The 27,567-nt window shown below is 41.1% G+C and overlaps 2 protein-coding genes across 2 annotated transcripts in view; one reads left to right on the top strand and one right to left on the bottom strand.

Annotated features, from left to right (window-relative positions):
• Positions 1 to 27,567, bottom strand: part of LOC122880560 (dedicator of cytokinesis protein 2-like) — a 101,760-nt gene that overhangs the window by 20,399 nt on the left and 53,794 nt on the right. The window lies entirely within an intron of this gene.
• LOC122880562 (protein INSYN2B) lies at positions 6,995 to 27,558 on the top strand. The gene is made up of 4 exons (XM_044205823.1): positions 6,995 to 7,214; positions 16,073 to 18,008; positions 20,779 to 20,853; positions 25,374 to 27,558. The coding sequence occupies exons 2-4, from the start codon at positions 16,429 to 16,431 to the stop codon at positions 25,555 to 25,557; spliced, it is 1,839 nt and encodes a 612-aa protein (XP_044061758.1). The 5' UTR covers positions 6,995 to 7,214; positions 16,073 to 16,428; the 3' UTR covers positions 25,558 to 27,558.

The raw sequence follows: 27,567 nt of genomic DNA, 5'->3' as shown, positions 1-27,567 counted from the left end.
GAGGGAGGCTGTTAAAGTAAGACAGACATGAAAGAGGAGGATGGGCAAAAAAGAGTTTTAAACAAGTTTCAAGTTTTAAGTGTGTGTGAAAAACTCCTTGAGCTGGATTAAGGCACAAAATTCATGGAAAATTTAGCGCAAACCTTTCCACAACCAGAGGCTGAGAGGGGGAACACACTGAGAGGGGCAGTGGGTAAAGAAGAAGAAGAAAACAGAAGAACAGGGCAAAATCTAAACTGCACTGACCAGAAAAGAACAGAAATAACCAACGACATGCTAGTTTGCATGTATTACAGACATACGATACAATCCCTTAGAGTCAAGCCAAATTCTGGTCATCTACCTTCCACTTCTCTCTTCTCTGTGTACTCCAACTGTTTGTCTACTTTCTTAATCATTTCTCTCTTTGCCCTTTATATTTTTGTCCAGCCAATAAAATGACCTATTGAGAATCTAAAAGGAAACATGGTAAAGCTTAAATTGAACAGTTCCCTGGAAAATAGAGAAAATAAAAACAAGAAAATTGAAAATGAAAAATCACCTGGAAAACATAAAGTGGCCCTGTTACTTTTCTTATTTTTCTCTTTAAATTTTCCCACTTTCTCTTTTCCATCTGCCATCTTTATTTTCATTTCTTGAGCTGTCTGTAAACAAGCAGACATGACCCCCACACCAATGAAAGCCAGCAGGGTGAGCCTGAAAGGGGTCGGGACAACAGGAGGAGTCTGACTCGTAAAGAGCACAGTGTTAATGTCCAGTTATGCCCTGTTTAAAGTCACTGTCAATTTATTTTGTTCTACTTCTACATTAATGTTTTCTGATCCTTTCCTCTGCTGTGCTTTATTGCTGGAATGAAGTTCACAAACCTTTTTCAAAAACATGGCAGATGTAGAGGTATGTCTGCTTCATCTTAGCAGCCAGGGTTTGGGTGAAATTATCCTCCAGAGGAAACATGAGACAGATATGAATGATGATGGATGGCTAATTGAAGATGAAAGATGAATGGCATCTATTGTGGTGACAGCTTTCATCTGATCAGAATGGGCAGGGTGTGTGTTTGTGCTTTCCTGCATTCTAATAAGAAAACATGCTTTTTCAGTCACATATGCAAACAAAAACATATTTTCACCGTGCACACCGTGTTTAGAGCAACACACACACACACACACACACATTGACAAAGGAAGTGTTTTCAGTTGGACTAGATGTCTAACTGGGGAGGAGTACTGCATGTTCTTGGATGTGTGTGTGTTTGAGTGCATAACCATCCCCATCCTCCACCCAACATTCTTCTTGCAGTGCAGTGACACCAGAGACCCTGTCAGCACAAAACCTTTTTTAATCTCTCTTCTTTCTTTCCCTCTTCTCTTTCCCCCCTCATGTTCCATCACATGTTTCAAAAGTGCTGGGAGATCAATTTAGTAACACTAAAGTAGTGAGGTAACAGCAGGTAACAGTTACTAAAATGAGGGAGCAAGGTTTAGTCTTTAAATAATGTCTTTTTTGTCTTAGTCACTAAAAAGAACTCCTGTCACTGAAAGTCAGACTCACCATGGAAAAATACTGTCATTGACAGTTTTCCTGACACATAGACAAGCATTTAAATTATATAATTATACTGCAGTAAATGGACAGAAAATCCACATACACCCCCCACGAGGCAGACGCTAACAGATGGGAGAAAGTAGCAAAATTAACTTTGAATCTTTTTTTCTCATTCCCCCTCTCATCCTCTCTCTCTTCCTTTTTTGCCTCCTTAGTATGTAATGGTTGATCAGTAATAGGATTAAGAACACACACACACACACACACACACACACACACACACACACACACACTCTCACTCACCAATACAACTCTACAGTTCAGTACTTTCTGGTTTCACGATCACTGTGTGTGTGTGTGTGTGTGTGTGTGTGTGTGTGTGCTCCTGTGTGTTGAAGTGTAGGTCACGTGTCGTATTGCCCTACTTCAGTGTAATTGGTATTCTCTGAGGACTTATGCTCTCAATCTCCTTCAACACAATCTAAAACACACACACACAAACACATATCTGACCATCGACTGTGTGAGTCCTCACAAATGAATGTGTTTCATCAACACATTGCATGACATGCAAAGACATATGGGAGGCATATGAGCCTGGTGTATATTAATAAAACTACTGACAACTACAGTGTGTGTGTGACAGGCAGAGAGAGAAAGAGCTCAGGGCTTGTTGAGGCAACACTCTTACGCAACAGTGAAGAGATTACTGACAAAACAGGACACAGATGCTGGAGAGGTCTGGGATTTCGCTCCCTTCCTCCTCCTCCTACTCCTCCTCCTCCTCTCTCCTTCACTTTTCCTCCATTTATCTATCCATTCTCTTACTCTGGCCACTCTCGTTAATAATGTTTTAACAGCTGTAACAGAGTCGCATCAAAATGACAGTTACCTGAAAATGCACCTGCATGACATGAAATTAATCTAAACTAAGCCTTGCCAGGAACCCCTAGAAGCTGCGATATTCATTACACTCCACAGCACAAAAGTGTCAAACTAAACAAACAACATACTGATGATTTTGCTATTTGTACAAACTTACCAGAAGTGGGGTAAAAAATATAGTTTGTCTCGAGGGTGGGGCTAGAGAAACAGTCACTGGGTCAGTAAAATCAAAAGGGTTCAACACCTTAAGCAGCAGTTTGAACACATAACTTTCACTGCATATCATCCGCTGGCTGATTTATGTGATGTGGGATGCCGCCATTATTATGGTGGCAGAATCAAACTGAACGCTCTCATTGACAATGAAAGCAGAGATATTTGGGTTGATCATGCTTGACAATTTCCCCCTCTGACAGATGACATTAGCCCATGAAAATGTGAAAGTTTTTCCGTCTGAAATTACTAGTTTGAAATTGTTTATAACAGCTTTGGTAAAGAAAAATGTAAAAAATCCCAAAACATTGGCAGCTGGCATTACCTGCTGGCTTATGATTATAAAAAAACAAACTTGCAATCTATGATTTCTTGCATTGTAATCAGATGAAATACATACATTTAATAAAAATCTGAAACACGTGAAATCGTATGGAATTTCAGCCAGGAAACACATGTAGCGAGTACCCAGCCCAGCTAGCAAGAGATCAAAGGCACGCCACAGGCAGACACCGGTCTTTAGCGGCACTTGGTCTGTCCGTTGTTGGAATGCTGCTGAAGAAACAGTAGGACAATGGAGATTTATTAAAGTGAAATTAATTTCATGTAGCAGAGGCTTGTGGATTTTGCCTTAGCTGACCACAGCATAGATCAGTCAGTGTGGTTTTGGTAATTTGCAGGTAAAAGGAGGTCTATTAAAACTGGACTAAATTTAATTAAAAAGGGTTTTAAAAATGTTTCAGATTTTTGCCAAGGGCATTTCGATGACCATATTTTCAACAGGCTCTACAGGATCTTCTGGACATATTTCTTGGCAAAAGCAGTTAAAAAGCAAAATCCTTTCATACATGTGACATCCCTCCCACTGTCTTGGAGGCTGTCCTGGCCAACCTCAGCAGGCAATTGGCTGACATGGAGGTTCATCAGCAGATCTAGTTCACCTGGGCCTTCCAGGCTGTAAAAACTGACCCATGTGTTCACTCTATCTCCCTTCCTACAGCTGACGTTCACCCTGAATCACCTTCTTTTGCATCTTCAACACCTCCATAGCACACATGCCACACATCCATGTATTGCTGATCTTGCTGATCCACACCCCATTGTTCATTTGTGTTAACTTTAGTTTTAATAAACAGTTTTAAGTAAATCTCTTGTGTGTATTCCCATCTTGTTACATTCCCTGAGCCAGTTTGTGACAGACATCACAGTGTTATTGCATTTAAACACGCCATTACTGCAGGTCCACTGCAGCTCCGGCTTGTTTACTTCTGCCCTCAACCTGGTTTCATCGATAGGTATGCAGAGAGCATTCTCAGTGATTGCAGCACACTCGTTCCAGCAACAAAACCTTCACATAACTGTCACAGCACAGCCATGAATATAGTGATAAAATCATTGAAATGTTTATCTGTGCCTGCTACAACATACCGTAACAATATCACAGAGAAGTGTCATCTAACTAACGCAGCAATATCTATCTGAAGTTTGCTAACTTTTGCCACCATAAGCTACTGGTCAAAGTAAGGCTATAGCAGCAAATGCTCTGAGTGTAAAGAATAGAACAAGGGTGCATTTAATTACTTATTAAATGTAAGTTTTTGTTTGGGAGAGAAAGAATGTACTATTTCTTCTTTTAAAAGTTACGCAGACTCACTTTATGTCACCAAGTTTGAATTCTCTGTTTAAAGTTCATTATCCCCAAAAGATGCCCAGTGGGATAAACAGTGAAACATGATTGATGCAATTAAATATAATTAACATATAATTTATTTTAAATTAAGACAGAGCATTAAAGCATTAACTTTGACAGCTCTAATTTAAATACTTACGGTTTTAATCTGTTAAAGGAGCACAAAGAAATGTTTCTGGTATGCTAGTCACAGCTGCAATAATGTGAAACAGTAGAGCAAGTAATCCACCAGGTACATATGGATGATTTTTGCGTCTACTTATATGTATGTATGTATGTTCTCACCAATTAAACTGCCAATATCCAAGACATTTAGTTTAATTTGAGGACATGCACATAGACAGACAGGAAGTCATTCACGTAGCAAAATAGAACCAAATACATGAATAAATTACTTTCAATTTAAAGCTCAGGGGGATAATAAACATCCGTTCAAATAATTCCATATCAGGTTCATTGATGCCTTTCACAACACTTAATTTAGGTCCATATCCTGCCTGTGCTTTCCTTTTTTCTTCTTCTCTACCCTCTTCTTGCTCTTTTTGTGGTGCCCCCTCCCCAGGTGGGAAGTCATTACGCTGCTCTCAACTGTGATTTTTCATAATTTTTCAAAATAGAACATCTAAAAAACACAGTCTCACTGGAAGCCTGCAGCATTCCTCACCTTCATAGCCACATGCTCATCTCTGACTCTGACCCCCGTCTATTACACCCAAACACACACTCGCACACGTTTTTCCGACACTTGGGGGCTGAGGAGGGAAGTAGAGGGGGGATGAAAGAGAGAGATGGATTGTGCGGAGAAGTAATTAGAGTTGTTGTGTGTGTCAGGGTGATGTGGCTGTTTGTGTTTGCCTGAGGCAGAGAAAGAGAAAGGGGTAACATGGGTGTGTGCATTTCAGTGTGTATGTGAACATGTACGCCTGTTCAGTGTTCAGAAAACAGATCAATGTGTCCCCAGGCTCCCAAATTCCCAATAACTACAAAGAGACACAATCAGTTGATACAAATAAGGAAGATAAAGCAGAGAGAGGAGAGAGGTCAATGGGAAAGGAATAATGAATAATGAAGAAGAGAAGAGACAATGACAAGCTTCTCTTGTAATCTTTTCACTCAAAAAACTAATTATTGAGACCTCAGAGCTTCAGCAAAACTATCTCATGCTTTGTCAACCTTGTATGTTTTTGGCTCACGTGTATTATTTCTGAAGGCATGTTTGGCACTGCACCCTGGCTGCTTATGTAATGTGCACAAATAAATTCACACGGTCAAACACACACAAACACACACACCCATCCAACCACCCACCCCTTTGCTCATCTCACCAGAGGTCAATTGAAACACAACGCAAGGTGAGTCCACCACTTTGCAGTGGCGCATACATCACCAGTTATTTTCAGATGAGGGAGGGGGCAGGAAGGACATTCACATGGATGCTGCATCAAGGGACCACTCAGGGAACACACACACACACACACACGCATATACACAAACTCACAGGTAATAATTTATTGTCCATACACACACAAACACGTCACTGACATAACCCCTTGCACACAAAAGAAACACAGTTTTACTATATTTGCGAGACCTTCTGCTTCATTAGTGTACATTTATTTCATAACTGCTAACTTAAACCTTACCGTAATAGAATTAAACCTAACTAAACCTACCGCAATTCCTAACTTAAAGCTCAAAATCAAAATCTTAAACTTGCCTGTAAAAAAAGTGAATAGCAAAATATTCTCATCTTTCCTGATGCATGACGAATGAGGAAATTAATTTGCAAACACACAATTCCTGCCGCGCACAAAAGACAAAGCACTCATAATTAAGCATAATTACAACCTGATCTCATATGCCGTTTAATCTCACTTTCTATTCAATTAATCTCGTTTTTTTGTCTTGTTTGCCTCAAGAAAGAAAGCAGCATCATCCTCAGCTGGTGTGAATAAGAGCAGAGACAGAAAGAGAATGAGACAGAAGGAGGGTGGGAGTTGGGACAGTCAAACACAGGGGAAGGGGTGAGTGTGAGAGATGAAGATAAAAGAAGAGGAGAGAATGGTGTGAGGAGGCTAAAGTGGGGCAAAGAAGAGGACAGCGACAAAACAGCTCAAAGAGGAGACTGAGGTGAAGCTACCAGGGGAGACGGAGCGACAGAACAGAGAGAGAAAGCAAGGCAATAGTAGACTGTGTTCACACAGAAAAGCAAAGATATAAATAAAGTGACTGATAGATGTAAGAGTGTGTGTTTCTGTGTGTGCGAGCGCGTGTGTGTTTGTTGTGTCCTGGCTCGACTCCCGGGAGCACTTCTGTGCTGCCAAAGTTTCACTGGGTCTACCACCATGCCAGGGTCAATGCAGGCACACACACACACGCACACACACACGCACACACACACACACACACACACACACAAAAACCAGGGCATGCCACAGGATTAGCCACCAATAAAGAGAAATGGGGAAATATGTGTAAACAGTGAAAGAGACGTGATGGAATTAATAACAGAGTGATAGTATTTGAGAAATAGGTGATCGCTAAAGAGAAAGAGTGAGAGTGAGAATTGCAGTGGGTATAGAAAAAATTAGAGATAGATCAGAGAAAAACAGAGCGAGAGAGAGAAAGAGAGAGAGAGAGAGAGAGAGAGAGAGAGAGAGAGAGAGAGAGAGAGAGAGAAGGGAGGAGGGAGGATCACTGGGCTCCGTGAGCATGCGAGGATCAGCAGCAACAGAATGAGACGGAGAGAGAGAGAGATAGAGAGCGGTAAAGAGTCAGCAGCAAGCGCAACTGAGGACTGAAGGACTATCAGAGATGAGAGAGAGACACCGAGAACGAGGGAGAGGAGAAACATGCGGACCAAAGAGGAGGATAAGAAAAGGTAAGTGAATGAACAAAGCAATGAAAGACAGTTGTTAGAAAAGATTAGCCAGTGTGTGTACAGAAAGTGTGTGTATGCCAGTGATAGCATAAAAGCCTGGTAAAGATGCTCTATTATGACTCTGAGGAATCTCTCCAGTCTTGTAGCCCACGGCTAGTACTTTATTTTCAAAGCAGCTCATTCAAGATTTAAGACACTGGCCAGAATTTGAAAGGAGGTAATGGTGACTATGGACGCAAGCGCCAGTGAGCCAACTGGACTAATGGACAAAATCCTTAGGTTTAACCTCTGTACCACAAAACAAATTTTAAAAAACACAGTATCTGGCTTTGGTTGGATGCCTTGTTTCCTACAGACTCAGTAGGTTTGACAAAAGTGTATCTCTACTTCAGGAAGGCTGTTTATAGCAACTGTAAGTGTGTATTTTTGTTTAAAGAAGTAGTGTGATCACAGCATCAAAAGTATGTGCGGATATATCTGTTTGTGTGTACGTTGGTGTGTATGTGGCAGGTGAGTAATCCTATCCATCTGTCACAGTAGGATTTGATGCATATGATTACGTCTGTGTGCGTTTGTGTGTCCGTGTATGTGTGTAGAGCTTTTTTTTGTTTTTCCATGCAACATTAATTACAACTTTAGCTTTTAACAAGGATTCAAAAGGCTTCTGTCAATTTATGTATGTATGTGTGTGTGTGTGGGTGTGTGTGCTATTAAAAGCCTCTGAACCAATCGTCAGAAGAAGCTAGTGTAGCTTAATATGGGATTATATTGCAATAACCTTTCTCATATATACTAATACTGCCCCAGTACATCTGTGTATGTGTGTGTGTGAGAGAGAGAGAGAGAGAGAGAGAGAGAGAGAGAGAGAGAGAGAGAGAGAGAACAAGCAAATGTGTGCAGAGATCTACAACTGAGACATTATGGATATATGTGACCTGTGCACTTAACATTTATATAACCTCACCAGTCAGTTAAGATGGTCATTTGAAATGACAGTTTGTGCACATACATGTGTGTTCATGCATCTGGCACAGACAAACATGCCAAGAAGTCAAAAACTGAGTAAGGAAATACTCTTAGTCTCTCTTTTCTCTGTTATTTAGTTGCATTTTGGGCTATTTTTCTATTTAATGATGTTTTTTTACAGATCATTATTTGAAACACAGTAGAAATGTTGAAGAATAAGTTCAAAATTCTGTTAAGTTTGCATGAAAAGCATAAAAACATTGATAAATATTGGACCTGTAGCCATCGAAGCACATTTGTTGAATAAATGATACAAAATGGCATAATGCTTGAGTGTATAAGGAGCTTGTTGTGGCTGTGTGGTTATTAGTGATGCATCAGAATATTGCTAAGTGCATTTCTCTGTTTTCATCCTTGCTGGCAGGAATTTGATTCAGTACTTATCAAATCTCTAAAGATTCCTTCAATTTTCTCATGAACGTGCTTTATCAATTTAGATTTTGTTTTTGGTACTTTACTGTTTTCTTTTTCAATATTTAGGGAGCATTGTATATTTGTTTTAAGTCAACAGAGAGAAACTAACCAAAACCTGAATTATTTTAGTGACATTCCAAAACTTTGTGTAAAATGTGCTTAAAAGTTGTTTACATGTCTGGTAATTAATGCACACAGCATACTGGAAACAACTGCTGCACAGAAAGAGATCATTTAAAGGGGTTTAATGCAAATTACAGACTAGGGAAACCTAATCAATAGGTTATAACATTATACTGCATTGACTTTAATTACATTTCTTTTCTCCAAAGAATGACAGATGATGGAGAGAAAGAGAAATAAAGGTTAAACGAGATTGACAGCAATACAGAGTCAAAAGAAACATGCGTGTGCACTTTCATATGTATCCTTGTGTGTGTGCGTGTGTGTCACTGATACTTTAGCCGCCTTGCTAACCAGACAGACTGTGAACAAGTGATGAGAAGGAGATGAGATGGGGTGAAAGAGAAAAGGACTAGAAAGTCAGAAGGGCAGGAAGATGGATGAGGGAGAGGGAGAGAGGGCAGAGGGGGCAACAGGATGGAGAGATGAGAGGAGGAGAGATAGATTGGGGGTTAATGATGGAGAGATTGGATGGGACGTGCGGACAGGATGACTCATATGGCAGAGAGGAGAAAGATGAGATGACAGAAGAGGATAGAGAGAAAAGGGAGAAATCGGAGGACAGTTGAAAAGGAGGGATAATAACATAAGGTGACAGGAAGGAGAGGCTAAAAGAGATAGGGGGAGAGTGCAGTTTAAGCAAAAATGCAAAACCCAGACTATATCACACTCTATTAGCCACGCTGATAAGATGTGTGTGTGTGGTCATGCATCTGCAGCTCCTCCTCTAACTTAGGCTTTTTCCCCTGCTGGCTTACAGGATCTAGCTTTCCACTTTATCGTGTTTATCTCTGATTATCAAATATTTGGTGGCAAAAATCTCATAAATATTCAGTTTTACATTGGTTTCTCTGCTCTGCTGCTCAACTAACACACATTCCTCTAGCCAACAACAAAGCAAATTAATTAAGCTGGCAGGTGGACTTGTCAATGACAGAGTCTTTGTCTTTAATTACACCCCCTTTTCTTGTTACAGGCAGGCTTACACCATAAAACCAAACAGATTTTATATTTCTCTGAGGGCCCTTTGATTGTAACAGGACATCGCTTTGAATTGAGTCCAGGCTAGTCTACTTCATAGGTCTGATGAAGAATTAAGTAATCTCTGGCTAAATTAATTTTCCGCTTCTGTCTAAATTATGCATCACAGCTTACAAACATATACACACACACTTACGCATGGCAAAGTACATATACTCAGAGGGGTTTGTCCAGAGGCAAGGACTGACAGTGTTGGCTCACAAGCTTTGAAACCTGGAACGTTACTCCTCATTATCTACCTCACTGTACCTATGTCATTTAAGTTTGTATATTATAATAATTAAAACTGCTTAAACCGATAAGCATCTTTGTACACATATTTATGTTATATTGGGGGTTGGGTGGCTAAGGGTGCTATGACAAAAAAAATTCCTATGAAGGGCTGCACGGTGTAAAAAAGTTTGGGAACCACTGCTGTAGAGCACAGTCATTTTTCTATTATTCTGTTTCTCGTAAAATTGATGGTATGTGAGTGTGTGTAGGACACCTACATTAAGCCCTAATGTTGCAAGTTTCTCGGACAGCCACAGTTTCCATAGTTTGCGCTGCCTCTGTCTCTGCCTTGGAGAGACACTTGAGTCCCTTACTATCAGCGAGGCACACACAATCTGCCCCAAACAATGCCTCAATGGGAACCAAATTTGGATTATGCTGGGTTGGCTGAGATGCTTGGCTTTAGTGATATGAACATTAGCCTTTGTGGCTTCTGGCTCTTCAGTTGAAATGCTGATTAAAGTGCACTGTCCCTGAAAAATTCAGTTGCACCCAATTAAAATGCAGAACAAAACAGTCAGTGCAGAAAGCTGAGCAGGTTTCCTGTTGTTTTGATGATCATTACTGGATTCTTCCTTCTGTCTGAGGTGCGGGGATAAATGTTAAACCATGACAGTTAAGAAAAGATGAAACTAGTGACCAATTATGGAAACAAAAGAAAAATGGATAAACAGTGCATACATACTGTATATCTGCAATGCAGCATGCAAATATTGGACATCTGCAGACATACAATATTAATTTACAAGCAGAAATGTATCAAATAGTAATATTAATAGTATTTGCTACTGCTACAAAACTAGGCCCCTTTCTCAGTCTCTTCACTGTACTTATTACACACACATGTATCTTAATTTCACATTAGAGGTCAAACACAAGCTGCCCTTTATTTCTAAAGAGCTGAGGAAGGATTCTCAGTAATTCTGCTGAGTTTCTTTTTTAGTATCATGTCCGTTCAGGTGAAGCAGTGAAGTCGTACTTGTAATGAGCTGGTCAGTCCAACTGGCCTGTCTGACAGCTCGTCTGCTGATCATATCAGCGGTCTTTTTCAACCATCAATCAAATTAAAACAAGTCAAAGAGGAGGTCTTAATAATCTCACACTCTTACTACTCTTAGGAAATCATTGTCGCTACCTGTGCTGACACCACTCCAACACTTTCCTACAATTATTCATCGACAAATACCTGTGCAAGCTGTCTTGAAACTATGTCTGATTTTGTGCTGTGAATAGTTTTTATGGAAATATAAAATATGTATTTTTATTGTGTAGCACTGCAAGAACTCTTATTCATACTTATTCAGATTGATTTGGAGAGTGCCATCAAGAGCAGAGCCTCTCCCTGACCAGTATAATTGCAAGTGTCCCTTAACTTATTAAGTGTTAAACTGAAATGTTTCAAAGGCTTGTATAATCAGAATAAATAGTGGTAATAAAACATTAAGTTCACCAATGTATAAAAATCAAATGCTAAAACAGAAAAGTTTTCTTTTGTTGCTTTGAGCCCAGATAGTAGAGGAAAAACACTGACTACATTACCCAAAATGCAGTGTGAGCCCTGTCTCAAAGGGCCAATAAAGTGCTACGTTTGTTCTGGCGGCGAGTGAGCGAGAGAAGCAGTGTGATTACAGAGCAGTAAAGCGAGTCTCAGTCTCCCTAAAACACACACACAGGGCAATCGGCAGTTGAAAAATGAGGCTCACCTTGAAACGACAGCGGACTTGATTCGCTGGAGCATTCAGTGCTCTGTTACCACTGCAAAGGCGTGGGTGCGCACTCATTCACACACACATGCACACACACACACACACACACACACACACACACACACACACACACACAAGGCCTTGCTGAGACTGCCTGCGTTGTAGATGATTCTTGAACAGCCCAAACTCACCAACTGGTAAATTAAACTCACTGCATGTATAAACAGATTTCATAAAAAGCTGCACCCTGTCAAGAAGCTGCCTACAGTGTTTAAAGGCTGTGTGTGTTTGTGTGTGTGGTGACAGATGCTCAAACACACTTGCAGTGCGTATTGATTACTGGCAAGCAGTGTGTGTGGCTTCCCAGATCTTTTTCTTCCTCTCTTTTAACTGTCTCTTCACTCATCTCTCTGTCTTCCATGCTTCTCTCTTTATTCTTTAACAAACTCTATTAGACACTTTTGGAGATTTCAACTCAGAAAAATGGGCCTTTACATCTCATCTTCTGACACACTCAAATACAGACACACACACACTCACGCATCACTTTCATCTTGTCCGTGATCCTTCTCCTTCATCTGTTCTCTCCCCCTTATCCCTCCACCACCTTTCTGCACCTCCCTGTGATGCCGCCTCCCCTGTTCTCCTCTTTCGTCGCCTCCCCTTCATCCCCCAGCCAACAGACTTACCTCCCCTGCTCCTCCCCATTCATTTTGCACAGCCAGAGGTGCGATGTGGGCAAGAGACTAAGATTAAATATAGAGACAGAGGGAAGGGAGAGAGAAACACAGCAAATCAAAGACGGCATGACAGAGATGGAAAAGCGGGTGGTGAGTGGAAAAGTGCAACAACAAACAGGTAATGATGAGTGGTATCCAATAACATGTACAGAGAGAGAGAGAGAGAGAGAGAGAGAGAGAGAGAGAGAGAGAGAGAGAGAGAGAGAGAGAGAGAGAGAGAGAGAGCAAGAGAATGGTAAAAAGACGGAGAGAAAGCCGTGTGAATCTGAGAAACTGATTTCTGAGGAGATGGTGTCACTTTCTCCCTGACAGCCTGCAGGTCAGGGGTGAAGAGTGAGACTTGGGATGGTAGGCACACACATAAACACGCACTCTCACACACACATAAATAGGTGGTGACAGCAAGGAGAGAGAGAGAGAGAGAGAGAAAGAGAGAAAGTTTGTTGCAGCAGGTGCTCTGGTGTCTGGTGTGGCTGCTGGTGGGAAGACAAGTGCTTGGAAATAAGCTGCAGTGAAATTACCTTCAATTGACTTAGTCTGAATCCCAAGGCAAACAGCTTGACAACACATATACACTCACTCAGACACACACACACGTACATATGCACGCACATCTGCTGTCCACACTCTCTCCATTGCACACACAAACACTGGCTCACTCTCTCGCCCCCCCTCTCTCTCTGCAAAAATATCATCATCTGCAATTTCTTTTTGTAAACAACACATCTCAGTCCATGTCTCATCCACCCGGTGGCTGCGGCCTGCTTTGCTAATAGATTTCACTCTCTCTCTCTCTCTCTCTCTCTCTCTCTCACACACACACACACAGTCAACAGATTTACATTATGGGGACTTGCGTTTTGTCCCAAAATGAAGGCGAATCCTCATAATGTGATTGTGTAAACAGATTTATGTCCCCACAAGATGTGTAATACATGTTCACACACACACACACACACACACACACACTTGACATAATGCCTTCCCTAGCCCCCTACCCTAACCTTAACCATCACTATAACCTAATTGTAACCTGTACACACACACACACAGAAGACACAATACTCACACACTAAAAAGAAAAAAAACCCACAAACCTGGAAGGATGTGTGAACTCTGGGTCTAGACCTGTGTGGTCCTCTCCAGGACAATGGTTACCACAGTTACCATGGTAAACAGTCTGTGCTGTCAATTATTTGTGACCCCCTGCTGGCTCCCAGACAATATAGCAGTCCTTGAGCCAAACACACTGTCATGATATTCATATAAATAGCAGCAATATGTCACTGAAGCAGAAATCCTCTGATCTATAGTGCCTTATGTAAAGACATGCTGTCTGTCAGTGGAGCTCTTTAGCACAATTGGGTGCCAGGAACTTTGTCAAGAGCACTAACTGCACAGTACTGTGTGACACTAACTGTTGTCTCAGCCAACATGTAGAAAGGTTTCATAAAATAGGGATACAGACTGAAAACAGTCTAAATTTAAACTGTTCCCAAATCTATACTACGGCCCATGGGCAGGCCCACCAGCATAATAAACTGTATTCACTCAACTTTAATATTTAATAATCTTAAATGAAACCTGAAATTCCAAAGAGTCTGACATCATGAATAACACTGTCAGGGAAAAGAGAATAAAGGGGCTAAAATGCCATTTTTTAATTCTGCTCATGCTGTCAAAACACCATCAGCTTCAAAATTAGTCGATATAGGTCACACAGAGCATCGGTATGAGTGAATGTGTGCATGACTCTAACTATTAGTGCAGCAGTCAGGCTCATCACAGTCAGTATGAGTTAGTATGTGTCCACTGGTAAGAATATATTTTAACTGCTACAGGGCCACTGCTGACAGGCAGATTTCTAAAACTTCTGGAAACCTTAGGCATGAATCTGAAGTCTGCCCTTTTTTAGAGTCAAGCTTCCTAACTGTTTTTGTCTGTAATTTCATGGGTTCTTAAACTAACAGGTGAAAAAGGTCTTATTTAATTTATTTTGAAAAATAAATACTGTTCCAACCTTGACCCTATACAGCAAGGATCTGTACTGTGATGTTGCACCAGCTGGCAAAAAATAAGCTCTTTCTCTTTCTGTGTGTGTGAGTGTATGCCAGCTGGTGCAACATCACACACTGAATGCAATGAAAAGACAACACTGTTGTGAAGATAGGAGAAAAAACTAACTATTGATGGAGACATAAAGAAGATTTCAGTCTGCTGACTGATGCTTTGGACTAGCCTAAATTCACGCACAAATGATCTTTTGTGACCAGTTCTTCTGTCATTTGCTTAAATAGACATCTGTTATAGAGCACCAATATTCAGGAACAAGCAGCATACTGGCTTACCGAGGAATCACAGTTGGGCAGGGGTCTGCTTTAAATATAGGTGGACAGAAAGAAATTAGCTGAAATGTCTGACAGCACTGCCAATTATCCTCAGGGGCTAAATATGTGTGGTTAGGTGATTGAATTAGCTTAAATTTTTTAGCTAATTTTTAACTGGACAAATGTGGCTCCAGCCAATTTTTCCTTAATAAAAGAGTAAATTGTATGTTTAAACAACCTCAATTTACTCTTTTATCATAATCTTTTTTTCCTTGATATACCATGCCAATATGTGCTGCTGCAAAGGCCCAATTTCCCCCTAAGGAAAAATCAGATATATTATCTTTCCCCAATTTTATCAGCTAATCATAGTGTCACAGAGCAACATTTAAGTATTTTGAGTCAATTCTTAAATGATTTCAAGTGACCAAGAATATTAACACAAAACTAGATAAGGCTTTGACATGACCTAACTATGCATTAAAATTCAATTTGCTGTCTAAGAAACAATTAAAGAAAAAGTAAAAGATATATTAACACTGACTTTAGGCAACATGCCTGTCTACCCCACTGAAAAACAGGGAAGATGGGCAGAAACAATGTTGTAGAGCTTAACATTATGTTGATCTCATTAGACAGATTTCCAAACTGCTTCCATGAGAGATGTCAAGGCATGATGCATCATCAGTTTACATAAAGCTTTGGGAGGTAAACACAACATCATTTGAAATGTGTCACACTGTGTCATCACTGTGTCATAAAAGACTGCAATGACATCTGTAGTCCTAAATTTATAAGATTTATTGACATAGCTCCTAGGGTGTGTGTGCAACTTGCAACTTTATAGAGACACACACTATTCCCTGATATCTCTGGGTATTTTCTGTTCCTTCAAGAGAAACAGCTTGATGAGATTGAGAGTTTTGCCTTTGTAACTCCCACCCACCTGCTGGTCTAATAAGAGGTTGATAGAGTTCTATCGACCTGGTCAGTGTGCGCATTCAGTCGAGATCGAAGCTTTTATGTGGTGCTTACGTGCCTAATGTCTGTGTCTTCTTGCCAATCTGACCATTTATTCTCTGCCTCCCTTCTTTCTTCTGTCATTTCTCTCATTCATTGCCTCTCTCTCTCTTTTTCTCTCTCTCCAGAACAAACCTGCAATGCCCAGAGAATCCATCCAACTCATCATCTACGGACGATTGGTTAGAGACTGAGAAAAGCCTTGACAGTGATGTCCAATCCAAAGTAACTAAAGTAGTAAGGAGGTCATTAATCGAAGGACATTGAGAGTTCAGAGCCTTATTGGATATTGAATTCCTGTCTCCAGCTTCCACCTACAAACTCTCTCACACTGCCTCACAAACACACAAATTCATTTGGGTAAACAAAAGCTGGAAACATTCCCGCTTTCGATTGGATATAATCCTGCTGACATTGGCTGATGTCACCGCTTGCCTCCAACCCGTTCAGCTCCTCAGGGGGCTGAGCCAACCTGCTGAGGAGTATGGGCAGGAGGGTGGCTGACCCAACCAATCCAGTGCCTGCGCTAGGGGTTCCCCTGGCAGGGGGGCGATGGGGCCCGCTCTGCAGTGTCGGGGTGCAAACATCTCCCGGACTGCGGACTCTCCCCTCCATCAAACGACACGGCAGCCAACCAACCAACGCGCATCGGCCGCTCACCATGGCAACAGACAAAACAACAACAGTGGAGACAGGGGGAGTTATCAGAAGTGACAGCAACAGTCCGCCAGTGTCCAAGGAGACATCTCAGAACGAGATTAACAGCCTGACACAGGACGACATGGGGTCACAAGGGTCAGGCAGTGGAGTTTACTGCCAGATCAAAACTATACAGACAAATTCCAAGGACACAAGAGGCAACAGGACAGCTCGGTATACAAATGGAAGTGTAGTAGCCTCTGACGTGGTGGGAGGGGTTTGCACTGAGGCCACAGACAGTAAGGAGCCAGCCCAAGAGAGGAGGAGGGTGCAGTCTCTACGAGGTGAGGGCCACCGCTCCGTATTAAAGACGGAGAGTGTTTGTACAACCATGCACGCCACCCCACCACGGCCCTGTCGAGTGATGACAACTTCCCCACCCCGCCTTTGTGGGACATGTGGGAGGAGACGATCACAGATTACACCATGCACAGGTGCATGTCGCAGGAGGGCTGTCAATCAAATAACAGCCAGCCAGACTTTACCTAATCCGCCACGGACACAGTCTGCAGCTCCCAACCAATCAAGAAAAGACTCTGCTCTGGACTCTCAGTCTTACACCAGAAACACAGCAAACACCTCTACGCACACATCTGTAAAGAATACTCAAATAGCACAACTGTCACACACTATACCAAAAACGCACAGCTCACATTCCAACCACACAACACACTCTCAGAACAAAACAAAAGTTTCAAAGCAGCAGACAAGGCCACATTCTGCAGACTTTACTCATTATAAGGACTCAGCCACACAAACAACAGACACACAGATGCACAACAACACAGACAGGACCACAGCTACCACACATACACAACGAGCACACACACCATCTGCAGAAGCAACAGAACCACATTCAACTGACAAACACAAGTATGACTTGGCTAAAATCCAGCATGCTGATGAACAAACACACCAACACAGATCAGTCAGTATCACTTCTAAACCTCCAGCTTCTTCCATTCACAGTGACTCAAAATCTACCAACACCCCACCTCTCCCTCTAAAAAACTCGCCTAAACCCACTCGTTCCAAACCGACCACACCTGTAACGCAAACCAAAAACACACAGGAGACTACAAATATTTCCAAACAAACATCCTCAGAACGGTTTAAACTCAAGGACTACGCAAAACAGAAGAGCAAATCATTTGACGACCACACTCTGCCTTGTAAGACTCATATGAAAGCACAATGTAATGGGGCGCCAGGAGGACTGTTGGGTGGACACACGGGGAATGCACCACGCGGGCTGGAGAGGCAGTTGCAGAGTGTGGAGGAGAACCTACAGTCCAATCAGGAGAAGATCAAGGTGCTTCTCAACGTCATTCAAGACCTGGAGAAGAGCAAGGCCCTCAACGAAGGGTGAGAGAAGGGAGTTAGGGAGGGAAACAGTTGGGAGAGAGGAGGGGATATAGTGGGTATGGAAGAATATAAGAAGAGGAGGAAAAGAAGAAATGGAGAATGAAGTGTGGAATGAGACAAAAAAGCAGGTTAGACACCAAGACAGAAAGCGAAAAGTGGGAGAGATGAAGATAAGGATGAAAATAGAGATAAGGCATGAAGAGAAATATGAAGGAGAGGTAGAGTATTCATTGCAATACCAAGTGCTTAAGTAAGAGTGTGAGAGAGTGAGCTAGAGTGATAAGAGAGGGAGAAGAGAGGGTGTCAAGGGAGTGCACAAGATTAAAAAGAGAGTATATGAGAGTTTTATAGCAATATATACCAACAGGCTTTCAAGTCCGTGTAATAGATTTTAAATGTCAGGCCTGTGGAGAATTGCTGTTGTGTGTGTGTGTGTGTGTGTGTGTGTGTGTGTGTGTGTGTGTGTGTGTGTGTGTGTGTGAGATCCAATCCTGTAGGGGTATATGATACCTGCCAGCCTGTAGTCAATGCTAGCAGATCCTACCTCTGTCCTTTAATCTTATATGTATACCATATAGGGTATGTACTCCCCACTTTATCCAAGAGACATCGTACTGCCCACCAAAGCAAACTAATCAGTTCTTCTTTCTTTCTCCTGCTCAACATCCTTTGTTTCTCTCCTCTTCATACATCCCAGTTGGCTTTCTGTACTCACTTTATTTTAATCAACACCTGCCCCTTTCTCCGATGCTCTTTAACCCGCTTCAAGCTATTCATCCCTTTCTCCACCTCCGCCCTCGCACCTCTTTCCTCCATTTTTAATTAATACCTTTTCTCTCTTATGTTTCTTTCTTTCTGCACCTCCACATATGAATCATGTCTGCTGTGTGAATCACTCCTTTACCCTCTCAAAACTTTTTGATCTTCCCCTTCTTTCTGCCCCAACAACCTGTCCATCACACTCCCCTGCTGTCATGTGTTAGCTGTCACTCTGTTTTGTTTCCCCCTCCCTCTAGCGCTCCATATCCTTTACCTCCTCAAACACCTCCACCTTCACCTTTACTGTCAGTAATTCTTCTCCTGTAGTTTATATCATGTCTTCCCGGCCCCCACACTAACTTTCAACCCCTTTCTCCTACTCCTTCCTTGTCTTTCATGCCCATTGGTTCTTCTCTTCCCAAACATTCTAAAACCAATTACTTACCCCTTTGCCATCTCATAGAACATCTTTCTAACTACACCTAAACTTCCTATTTAGATATTTTTACTCCCTCCATTTCCGTTCAGGGTTAACAGATGTCTCTTGCTACAGACTAATCCCTATCGGATTACCTTTGAGAAATGCAATTAATGTTTAAGCTGCACAATAAGGCTGCTAAACTCAGTGTACTTGCTGTCCTGCCCTGTGCCTTTGACTGTATAAGATTATGTATTCATATCCTTCAGTGTGTGTATGCTTGTTGTGAGGATGCTCATGTCCCACGCTAAGTGTGTGAGAAATACAGTAAAAAAGGAGTTAAAAAGGCAGACAGAAGAGAAAGGGACTGACAGAAAAAACAATTGAGAGATAGAGAGAAAAATAGAGAGAACAGTAAGAGAACCAGCACGTAAGAGGGACTACATGTATCTGATGCTGTGCCAGAAATAAAAGTACTCTAAGTTGGCCGCTGTGATAAAAATGTCGGCTGAGCTAAAAGGTTGTCGCTGTGCTCAGCTCCTTGTTTTCTTTACTCTCCTGAAGCAAATACTTGTCTTCTCTTGCTGTTGTTGTCTTTGATAGAGACTGGTAGGGGAGAAAAAACGATGCCAGTCACACGGTCTCTCTCTATGTAATTAAATTGTGTCTATTTTATCAACATAAGTCAGCTTCTCCCTCATCTACACAGTTCAGTAAAGGGGCAGCCAAAATATCTTGGCAAAATAAAGCGTTTCAATTACATGGCAGTCAGCATGAGTTTGTCGGATGTTTTGATCAGAGTTTATTTTCCAACAGCTCTGTAGTCTTGATAACAAGGTTTGCACGTGTAATCATGTTTTTTGTACCGCACACCAATTTCTAACATAGCTTTTTTGTAGAATGAAAGACAATAAGATAATTTCACTGAACACGGTGCTTATAATAGTTGTGTGATGTAATGTTTGGGTCCCAACTAGACCTACCTAAACAGTCGCTGCAAACAATGCTTAGTAGTTAATTTTTCCCGCCTGTACCAGAACTATTCAGGTGATGTCATGAATGCTCCATGCAGTAAGCATCACAAGCTATTTTGTGCCCTTTGACAACCCCCAGAGAACACACTTGATGTTGCTGCATTGAGTATGTGTAGGTGGAGAGAGCAATAACAGTTGTGACACCAGCAGTCAAAAGAGCAAGACTCTTTCCAGTCAAGAAAAGCTAGGCTTGTTGTTAGTGCAAAATTACCATTTCTTCCTCTGCTGCTGAACATCAGTGCATAATATTAAGTCTAGAAAGACTTTTCACTGGCTGATACAAAAACCTGGTATTTATTAATATCAATTCATCAAGAGCAACAATTTTCAAATATGTCAAGGTGGACGTTGTTCTTTAAGCAGACTAAAACAAATAATGTGTAATTACTATACGACTGAAATAACAACACAATATCAGTAAAGGTATTTGTTACATCAGATGTGTAGGTGCAATGTAGGTGCACAGGTGTGTTCAATTAGACTCCTTTTGCGAGTGTGTGTGTGTGTGTGTGTGTGTGTGTGTGTGTGTGTGAATGTTCTACATCTGTTGTTTCTGCAGTCGCAGCTCATACAGAACTGGTCAGGACATTAACAACTGCCCCACCTGCCAAAAGACAGCCTGCATCATCTACAGGTAACCTGATCAAGATAATGAGCTTACTGGATTACATAACCTACCACTGACAACTCATTCTTTCCTGGAGCATAATAAACAGCCCTGAATCTTCTCCTAGAAAATGACATGCCTTTTGTAGCCTTGTTTTTTCTCAGCTTTTCCAGGTTTTATCACTTATTCAGCACATCTTTCTTTTTTGTTTTATTTTTCATTAGCCTTTCATCCTGGTATCCTGCTGTCTCTGCCCTTTTCTCCCACTCTGATAATTGTACTACTCATACAATATATCCCTATTATATGAAAAATGCGAGACTATGAGTGATCCCCCTCATCAATATTGAAATGAATACATGCCATATTCTAGTGATTAAAAGAGTATTCTCTCTCCAGGAAAGTTATTTACACGTTATGTTCTGTGCAAACAAGCAAATAAATTCAGCACCTAAATGATGCATCTTTCCTGTTCCAGTCGTCCCCTGTGTATGTGACCTAAATAAGTAATTGCATTCTTAGATCCTCTGCAACTTACAGAGCTGCGCCTTCACAATCTGATACCACATACTGTAGCTGAATCCTCCCATGACCTCCACCCCATCCTGCTCTTATTGTCATCTTTTCATTATGTAAATCATTCCATCTTTTCATCCCATGCCTGCTCAATCTCTCTTTCTTTCATCTCTAACTTTCAATTAAACTGGTTTCCTCTGTACATCCTTGCCTCATTCCATCTGTCAATTGCCAAAGCTATAATCACCTGTGGCCCACTCCCACCCAACCTCCAAGACACTGCTCATTCTCTGCACTGCTCTCTCAAGCTGGAAATTAGGGTTTTCACAGTAGCTTCATGGAGAAATACTTACTTGCAACTGTAACTAGAATAATCTGGCATCAAAACCTACTTTTAGTCCAAAGCTTTTTGTGTGCATGTATCACACCAAAGCTAGGCTTGAAGCTAGTTCTGCTTGTTTACAATCGTATATAATCCCCCTCTCCCTTGCAGACCACAAGGGATAAAGACACATTTTACAAGGACTTTATCTCTCTATTTCTCCCTAATTCTCAAAAACACTTGCCTCCCAGCAGCCCCACATCTGCATCCCTCCTGTATTTTTACTTTCTATTCCTCTGCTAGTTCATTTCTTCACACACTTCTGCAACTCCCTTCTCCTCCTCCTCCCATTCTCTCCTCCCCTTGATCTTAATTTACACAGCAGCCCAGCAAGTTGTAATGAACACCAAGGGGAAAGGACTGCCACATGGTAACATACTCATCCACCCATATATCCATATGGATATACACAGATGTAAATGAACACATACACATCTTCCCCTACTTTACACAGAGTCATATGCAAGCACATATACACAAAGATGAAGACAAGGAAGCACAAACTAAACACATTTGTTTGCACACACTGTGGTCAGTGGAATATAGCCTTACAACTAGCTAGAGCTGAAACGATTAGTTGATTAATCGATTAGTCAATCAACAGAATTGATTTTGATAATCATTTAAGTATTTTTCAAGCAAAAATGCCAGAAATTAGCTGGTTCCAGCCTGTCAAAATGTGAGGATTTACTGCTTTTCATTGTTTTACACTGTTAGGAACTGAATTAATTTAGGTTTTAGATTGTTTGTCAGACAAAACAAGACATTTAAATGTGTCAACTTCAGCTTTGGAAAGCAGTGATAGGCATTTTTAAATTTTCTTACATTTTACAGACTACGATAGACTAAACGATAAATCAATTGAGAGAAGCATAGAAAAATAATTGTAAGATTAATCCATAATGAATATTATTTTTAGGTGCAGCCCTAACACAAAAGAAAACCTCACAACAGTAATTAAGACTTTACAATACTTTTCAAGGCCTTGAATTTAGATATCGTCAGACATTTTTGGGGATTTTTTTACGGGCCTGAGGCTACCCTGAGTAGTATGTTGATACTTCTCATATCATCCCTCTCTTCTCTTTTCTCAGTTTCAGAGATTTTCTCTCCTGCTCCACTTTCACTTTGTTTTTCTTGCACACATGCAAATATAATCACGCATGCACACATGCTAATTAATCCAACAAAAAAGGGGAATCAGCTTTTATTAGTTACGTCTTTGCACACATTTCATATGCATACTTGCATGCACACGCTCATACATATCGAGAAACAAAGAAATGATTATATTTCACGCCATGTGATAGATGTTAATGACTTGGACAGATATGAAGAATCTGCTTCCTAATCATTTTTCTTCTCATATATCAGCATAACTTTTTTTTTTTTACACACACATTACATATGGAGAAACACATATTTTCAGCAGCCCATTGTGACACACACACACACACACAAAAGTCAGAAGTACATTTGTTTGATTGGACATTAACAGCCTTATCAAACCCTCAGAGGGGATTCTGGGTAAAGACGACAGGAGATATGGAAAAAGAGACACACAAGCAGAGGATGAATTATGTGTGAGACTGAAACATCCATCGTAATGATTTGTGGTAAAAAAAAAAGGGGGTTTGATGTGGGCTGGCTGCCTGAAGATGTTTTGCCATTGTCAGTCCAAATTAATCTGTATGATGAGAGACAAGGGGCAGAGGAACTTTTGACAGCCCCTCTGTTTTTCTTCTAAAGCTTAAACAGCCCCAACACACACTCATAGACATATGCAGACACGTATACAGCTAACACCTAAAGGTTTTCTCTCACTTTCTTCTATTCATACATTTCCTCAAGCAGTAAGAGACATAAATTATTGAATTACATCCATACATGCAAAACCTAAACCTGTCCACTACATGACTAACCTTCACCCTCACTTTAACTAAAAGTGAAGGTTTAAAAATGTAACAGCTTCTCACAAGGATAGAAGCAAACAAGAAAACAGCCAAGTGCGCAGTTGCAAAGATGCTGAAGATGACAGCTTGCAGAATGAATTAAGAGCAGCAGCTTTTCCTAATGTGCCTTAATCCCATAAACAATAGGAATAGGGAATCTAGTGAAGTGTCTGGGTATAGAGAGAACTGAAAAAGAAACGTCCTCAATTCTAAAACAAGATAGACTATAAATTGATTGAATGTGGGACAGGTGCACCACTTTTCTTTATATATAAAAAAATATATATATATATATATATATATATATATATATATATATATATATATATATATATGTTGTGTGTGTGTGTGTGTGTGTGTGAACAATGTCTGGCTATGTGTATGTGTAGCCATAGTGCATCTCCTTTATCATTTATTCATGGCAGCTACCTCCCTTCCTCTGTGCCCACCAGAGCTTTTACTTCCTCCTCTATTCACTCGTTCCCTCACTCCCTCCATCCCTGTGCTCTTTCTTGGGGAGACGCGACCTTTCTGCACTCCTCTCTCCTCGTCTCTGGTGGCACTCATCCTCTCCTATTTTACCTCCATCTGTCTTTTTGTTTCCCTCTTTATTCTGCAGTGACCTCTCTGCCCTGTATTACTAAAGCTTGCCTTCTTTTCATTTATCTATCAGTCCATCTCCCAGAAGAGAGTCAGTTTCTTTCCCTTCTCCATCCATAAGTCCCTGTATGCTCCCTTTTTCCTTTGCTCAGCCGTGGGCTTGTTGTGGAAGATGCACACGTTGGATGTCAGGGGAGCACATTTGCGTTTGTATAGTATGTGTGTGTTGGGATACTGGAGATGGGGAGGGTGGTTGTTGTCTCTGCTCTCCTTGTCTCATCATGTGGCTCACTAACTCCAGATGCCAGGCCCTATGCAGCTCCACCCCTATAATCCAATTATATATAAAAAATACAGTTACCAAAAGGAGAGAGAAACTCAAAGTCTACTACACTATGACCCGAAGCGATGGACACTTCAGAGAGACGGTGAGAAAAAGAGTGTGAGAGAGGCAAGAGGGAATGAGAGAAGCATAGAAAAAGAAAGCCACGAGGGTCTGCTTTGAACCTATCACAAAAGCAAAAAAAAGTTCCTCCCTTGCTCCTTCCTTTACCTCCTCCATTTTGCAAATGCTCCTCTCCTTTCCTTTCCTCTCCTCTCCTTTCCTGCTCTCTTTTTCATTCTCCTCCCACTCCTCTCATCTCACCAGCCTGTGATCTATTGGTGCATGAAGCGCAGAAGAATACTATGGACATGAAATGAGTGCAGAATGTGTGCGTGCTGAAGGTGCATATATCAGAGTTAAAAACACAACACAATTTTACATTTCCATATAAAACTGCATAATGCGTAAATACAACCTCTCTTTAAGGTGCTGTCAGCATTTTGCGACTACATTTTAATGTCACTAAAACTACTTCGCTCACCTTTCTCTCAATCCCTCCCTTTCTAATCTCTCTTTCTGCTCAGTAGACCTCAACTTGTTCTCACATCCCTCTGCTTATCTTCTCTCTCTCCCTCTCTCTGCCCCCACATCTAATCTCTTTTTGTGAAAAATGAGCTATATAAATAAATTTGACTTGATTTGACACTACCCCAACCTCTAAATCGTGCTCCCTCCTTCCCCTTCAACTGCTCTCTCTTGCTCTCCTCTCCAGTGTGGAGCATGATTTCCGACAGCAGGAGGGACGCTTACAGGGGGTTATGGAGGCCCTGGAGGGGGACTATGATGTGCCTGCACCCACTCTGACCAAGCCCACGCCAGCCCCTTCCTCCACCAACCGGCCCAGCACTAAGGCCCGTGTCAAGAAACTCAGAAAGAAGTGTTTCTGGTGGCTGTAAGCTTTGAATAAACCATAACAACCTTTCTGGCCATATGACATATGGGTGATGATTATGTTTCAGGAGGCCCCAATGTTTTGGAATCTCTCTCATGGTCCTGTGAGTGTGTAGTGTGTTTAAGTGTCATTAAAATCAGTGGGGGTATTTTCCAAGCTGCATTCCTGTAAATGGCACTTTTTCCACAGCAATCCATCCTCAGCTCTAAAAATATACACCAGGGGACCAGGTAGAGAAAGAGGAAAAGCACTAATGAAGGAAAAGAGGATCAAAGGAGCTGCTGACCTTTCCTCTCAGATCAGTCTAAGAGGAAGATCGAGAACGAGATTGCTTCTCTCTGTGGGAACCAGACCTCAGCAGCTAATTTGTGATTAACTTTTGACACAAAGTAAGGATAGTGTTTTCCCATCTGTGACAGAGAGACGAAGCATTGGACACTGTTTGTCACTTGGCTGAGTGGCTGCCTAGACAGATGGACAGATGTATGAACGAATGGATGGATTCACACCTACAGCTGGGAATGAGTCTTCACAATTTTGGCTAAATTACAACAGGAAGCAGAGGAATCAGAATGATTTTGAAAATCCAAGGAATTTAACAACTTATCGGAATACTGTGTCTTTCGACAGCTTGACAGCCAAAATTTGAGTGTAGCAACAACTGAAGAGCTAAAAGGATATGAGTGGAAAACAAGCTGATGAGATCTCTGAAAACAAAGACAGCTCACTGAATGGATATCAGGGTTTTGGAGCACGGTGGAGATTGTATTAAGAATACATTAAGAGACAATATGATAGGCAGCTGATCACAGACTGACGGGCCTTGTCAGATGATTAAAAATTCTGTCAACTTTGTCTGACAGAGTGATTGATTCTCTCCTTTATTACCATCCAAAATGGAAGTGTTTTGATGTAAGCTCAATCTTGTTTCAAGGATTCCTCCCCCCACACACACACACACACACACACAAATGCATACAAATACATGCACAAGGAGGCATACACTTACAGGCACTAACACATACACATACATACACTTGTGAGCCAATGCAAACTAGGGGTAGACCAGTTATCACTTCACGGTTAGTCATTTTGTTTTCATGTTTCAAAGATGTATCAATATTTGCAAAGTCTGAGCTAATAAGGCATCTATAAACTTTGTAACAATTCCAGTGAAACTAGTTGTGTATGTATGGAGTTTTTCTTAATTTCACATTGCACAAATTGTGCAGAAGAATGCTCCGTTGTCATGCAACACGTGGAGAGCCCAAAACTGTCAGTTTCATATGATTTCGCACCCACCAACTGTGACTGTCTGCGGTTTCACAGTGAATACATACAGCAAGTTACTTAGTAAATTAAACAGAATGTCCAATCTTTTTGAAAAGTTATTCCCCAATGACAAATATCACATTGTTCACGTTAAATAATCATTTCCATATCTATAAAATTGTTCTGTAGCGTTCAAGCCACACTGCCACTGCTAGCTGGTTCATTTAGCCACAACAGAGCAACAAAAATCAATGCTAAAAACATACACAGTAGGACTATACACCTTATCAAAATGTACAAACAAATCTGTATACTTTATCAGGTCAAGGTACGTTACCCCATTTAGAAGTGAAAGTTTAACCAATAAACAATATCTTTGTGAAATCACAACACAATTAGTAGAAGAATATGTTATCAGAAATTAAAACTCAAAAATCTGTACAAATTCTGTATGTGTCTATCCCTATTGCAAACACACACCCACACTATTATTTTGCACACACATAAACGCACACCATTTTCACACTGCTTCGTTCACAACAGTCTAAAGCGTAACCGCTATTCTCACAAGGGCTTACTTCAGCTGCTTCTGGGTGACAAGTTGCCACCAATTAGAACCCTGATTGACACCACACTTACTTATTAACCATAACAGTGTGTGAGCTCCCACAATGCCCCTCTCTTCCTGATCTTCCTCTTGTATGTACAATAAAAGTGTGTATTTTAAGCAAAATATGCTGTT

Source organism: Siniperca chuatsi, linkage group LG8 (assembly GCF_020085105.1).
Source record: "Siniperca chuatsi isolate FFG_IHB_CAS linkage group LG8, ASM2008510v1, whole genome shotgun sequence".
NCBI lineage: Eukaryota > Metazoa > Chordata > Actinopteri > Centrarchiformes > Sinipercidae > Siniperca > Siniperca chuatsi.
This window is presented reverse-complemented; position numbering and strand designations above follow the sequence as displayed.

Coding starts and splice junctions, on each gene's coding strand:
- LOC122880562 (XM_044205823.1), top strand. CDS start 16,429: ATGGGCAGGAGGGTGGCTGACCCAACCAATCCAGTGCCTGCGCTAGGG. Junction 18,009..20,778: donor AGCAAGGCCCTCAACGAAGG/GTGAGAGAAGGG, acceptor TTGTTTCTGCAG/TCGCAGCTCATACAGAACTG. Junction 20,854..25,373: donor ACAGCCTGCATCATCTACAG/GTAACCTGATCA, acceptor TCTCCTCTCCAG/TGTGGAGCATGATTTCCGAC.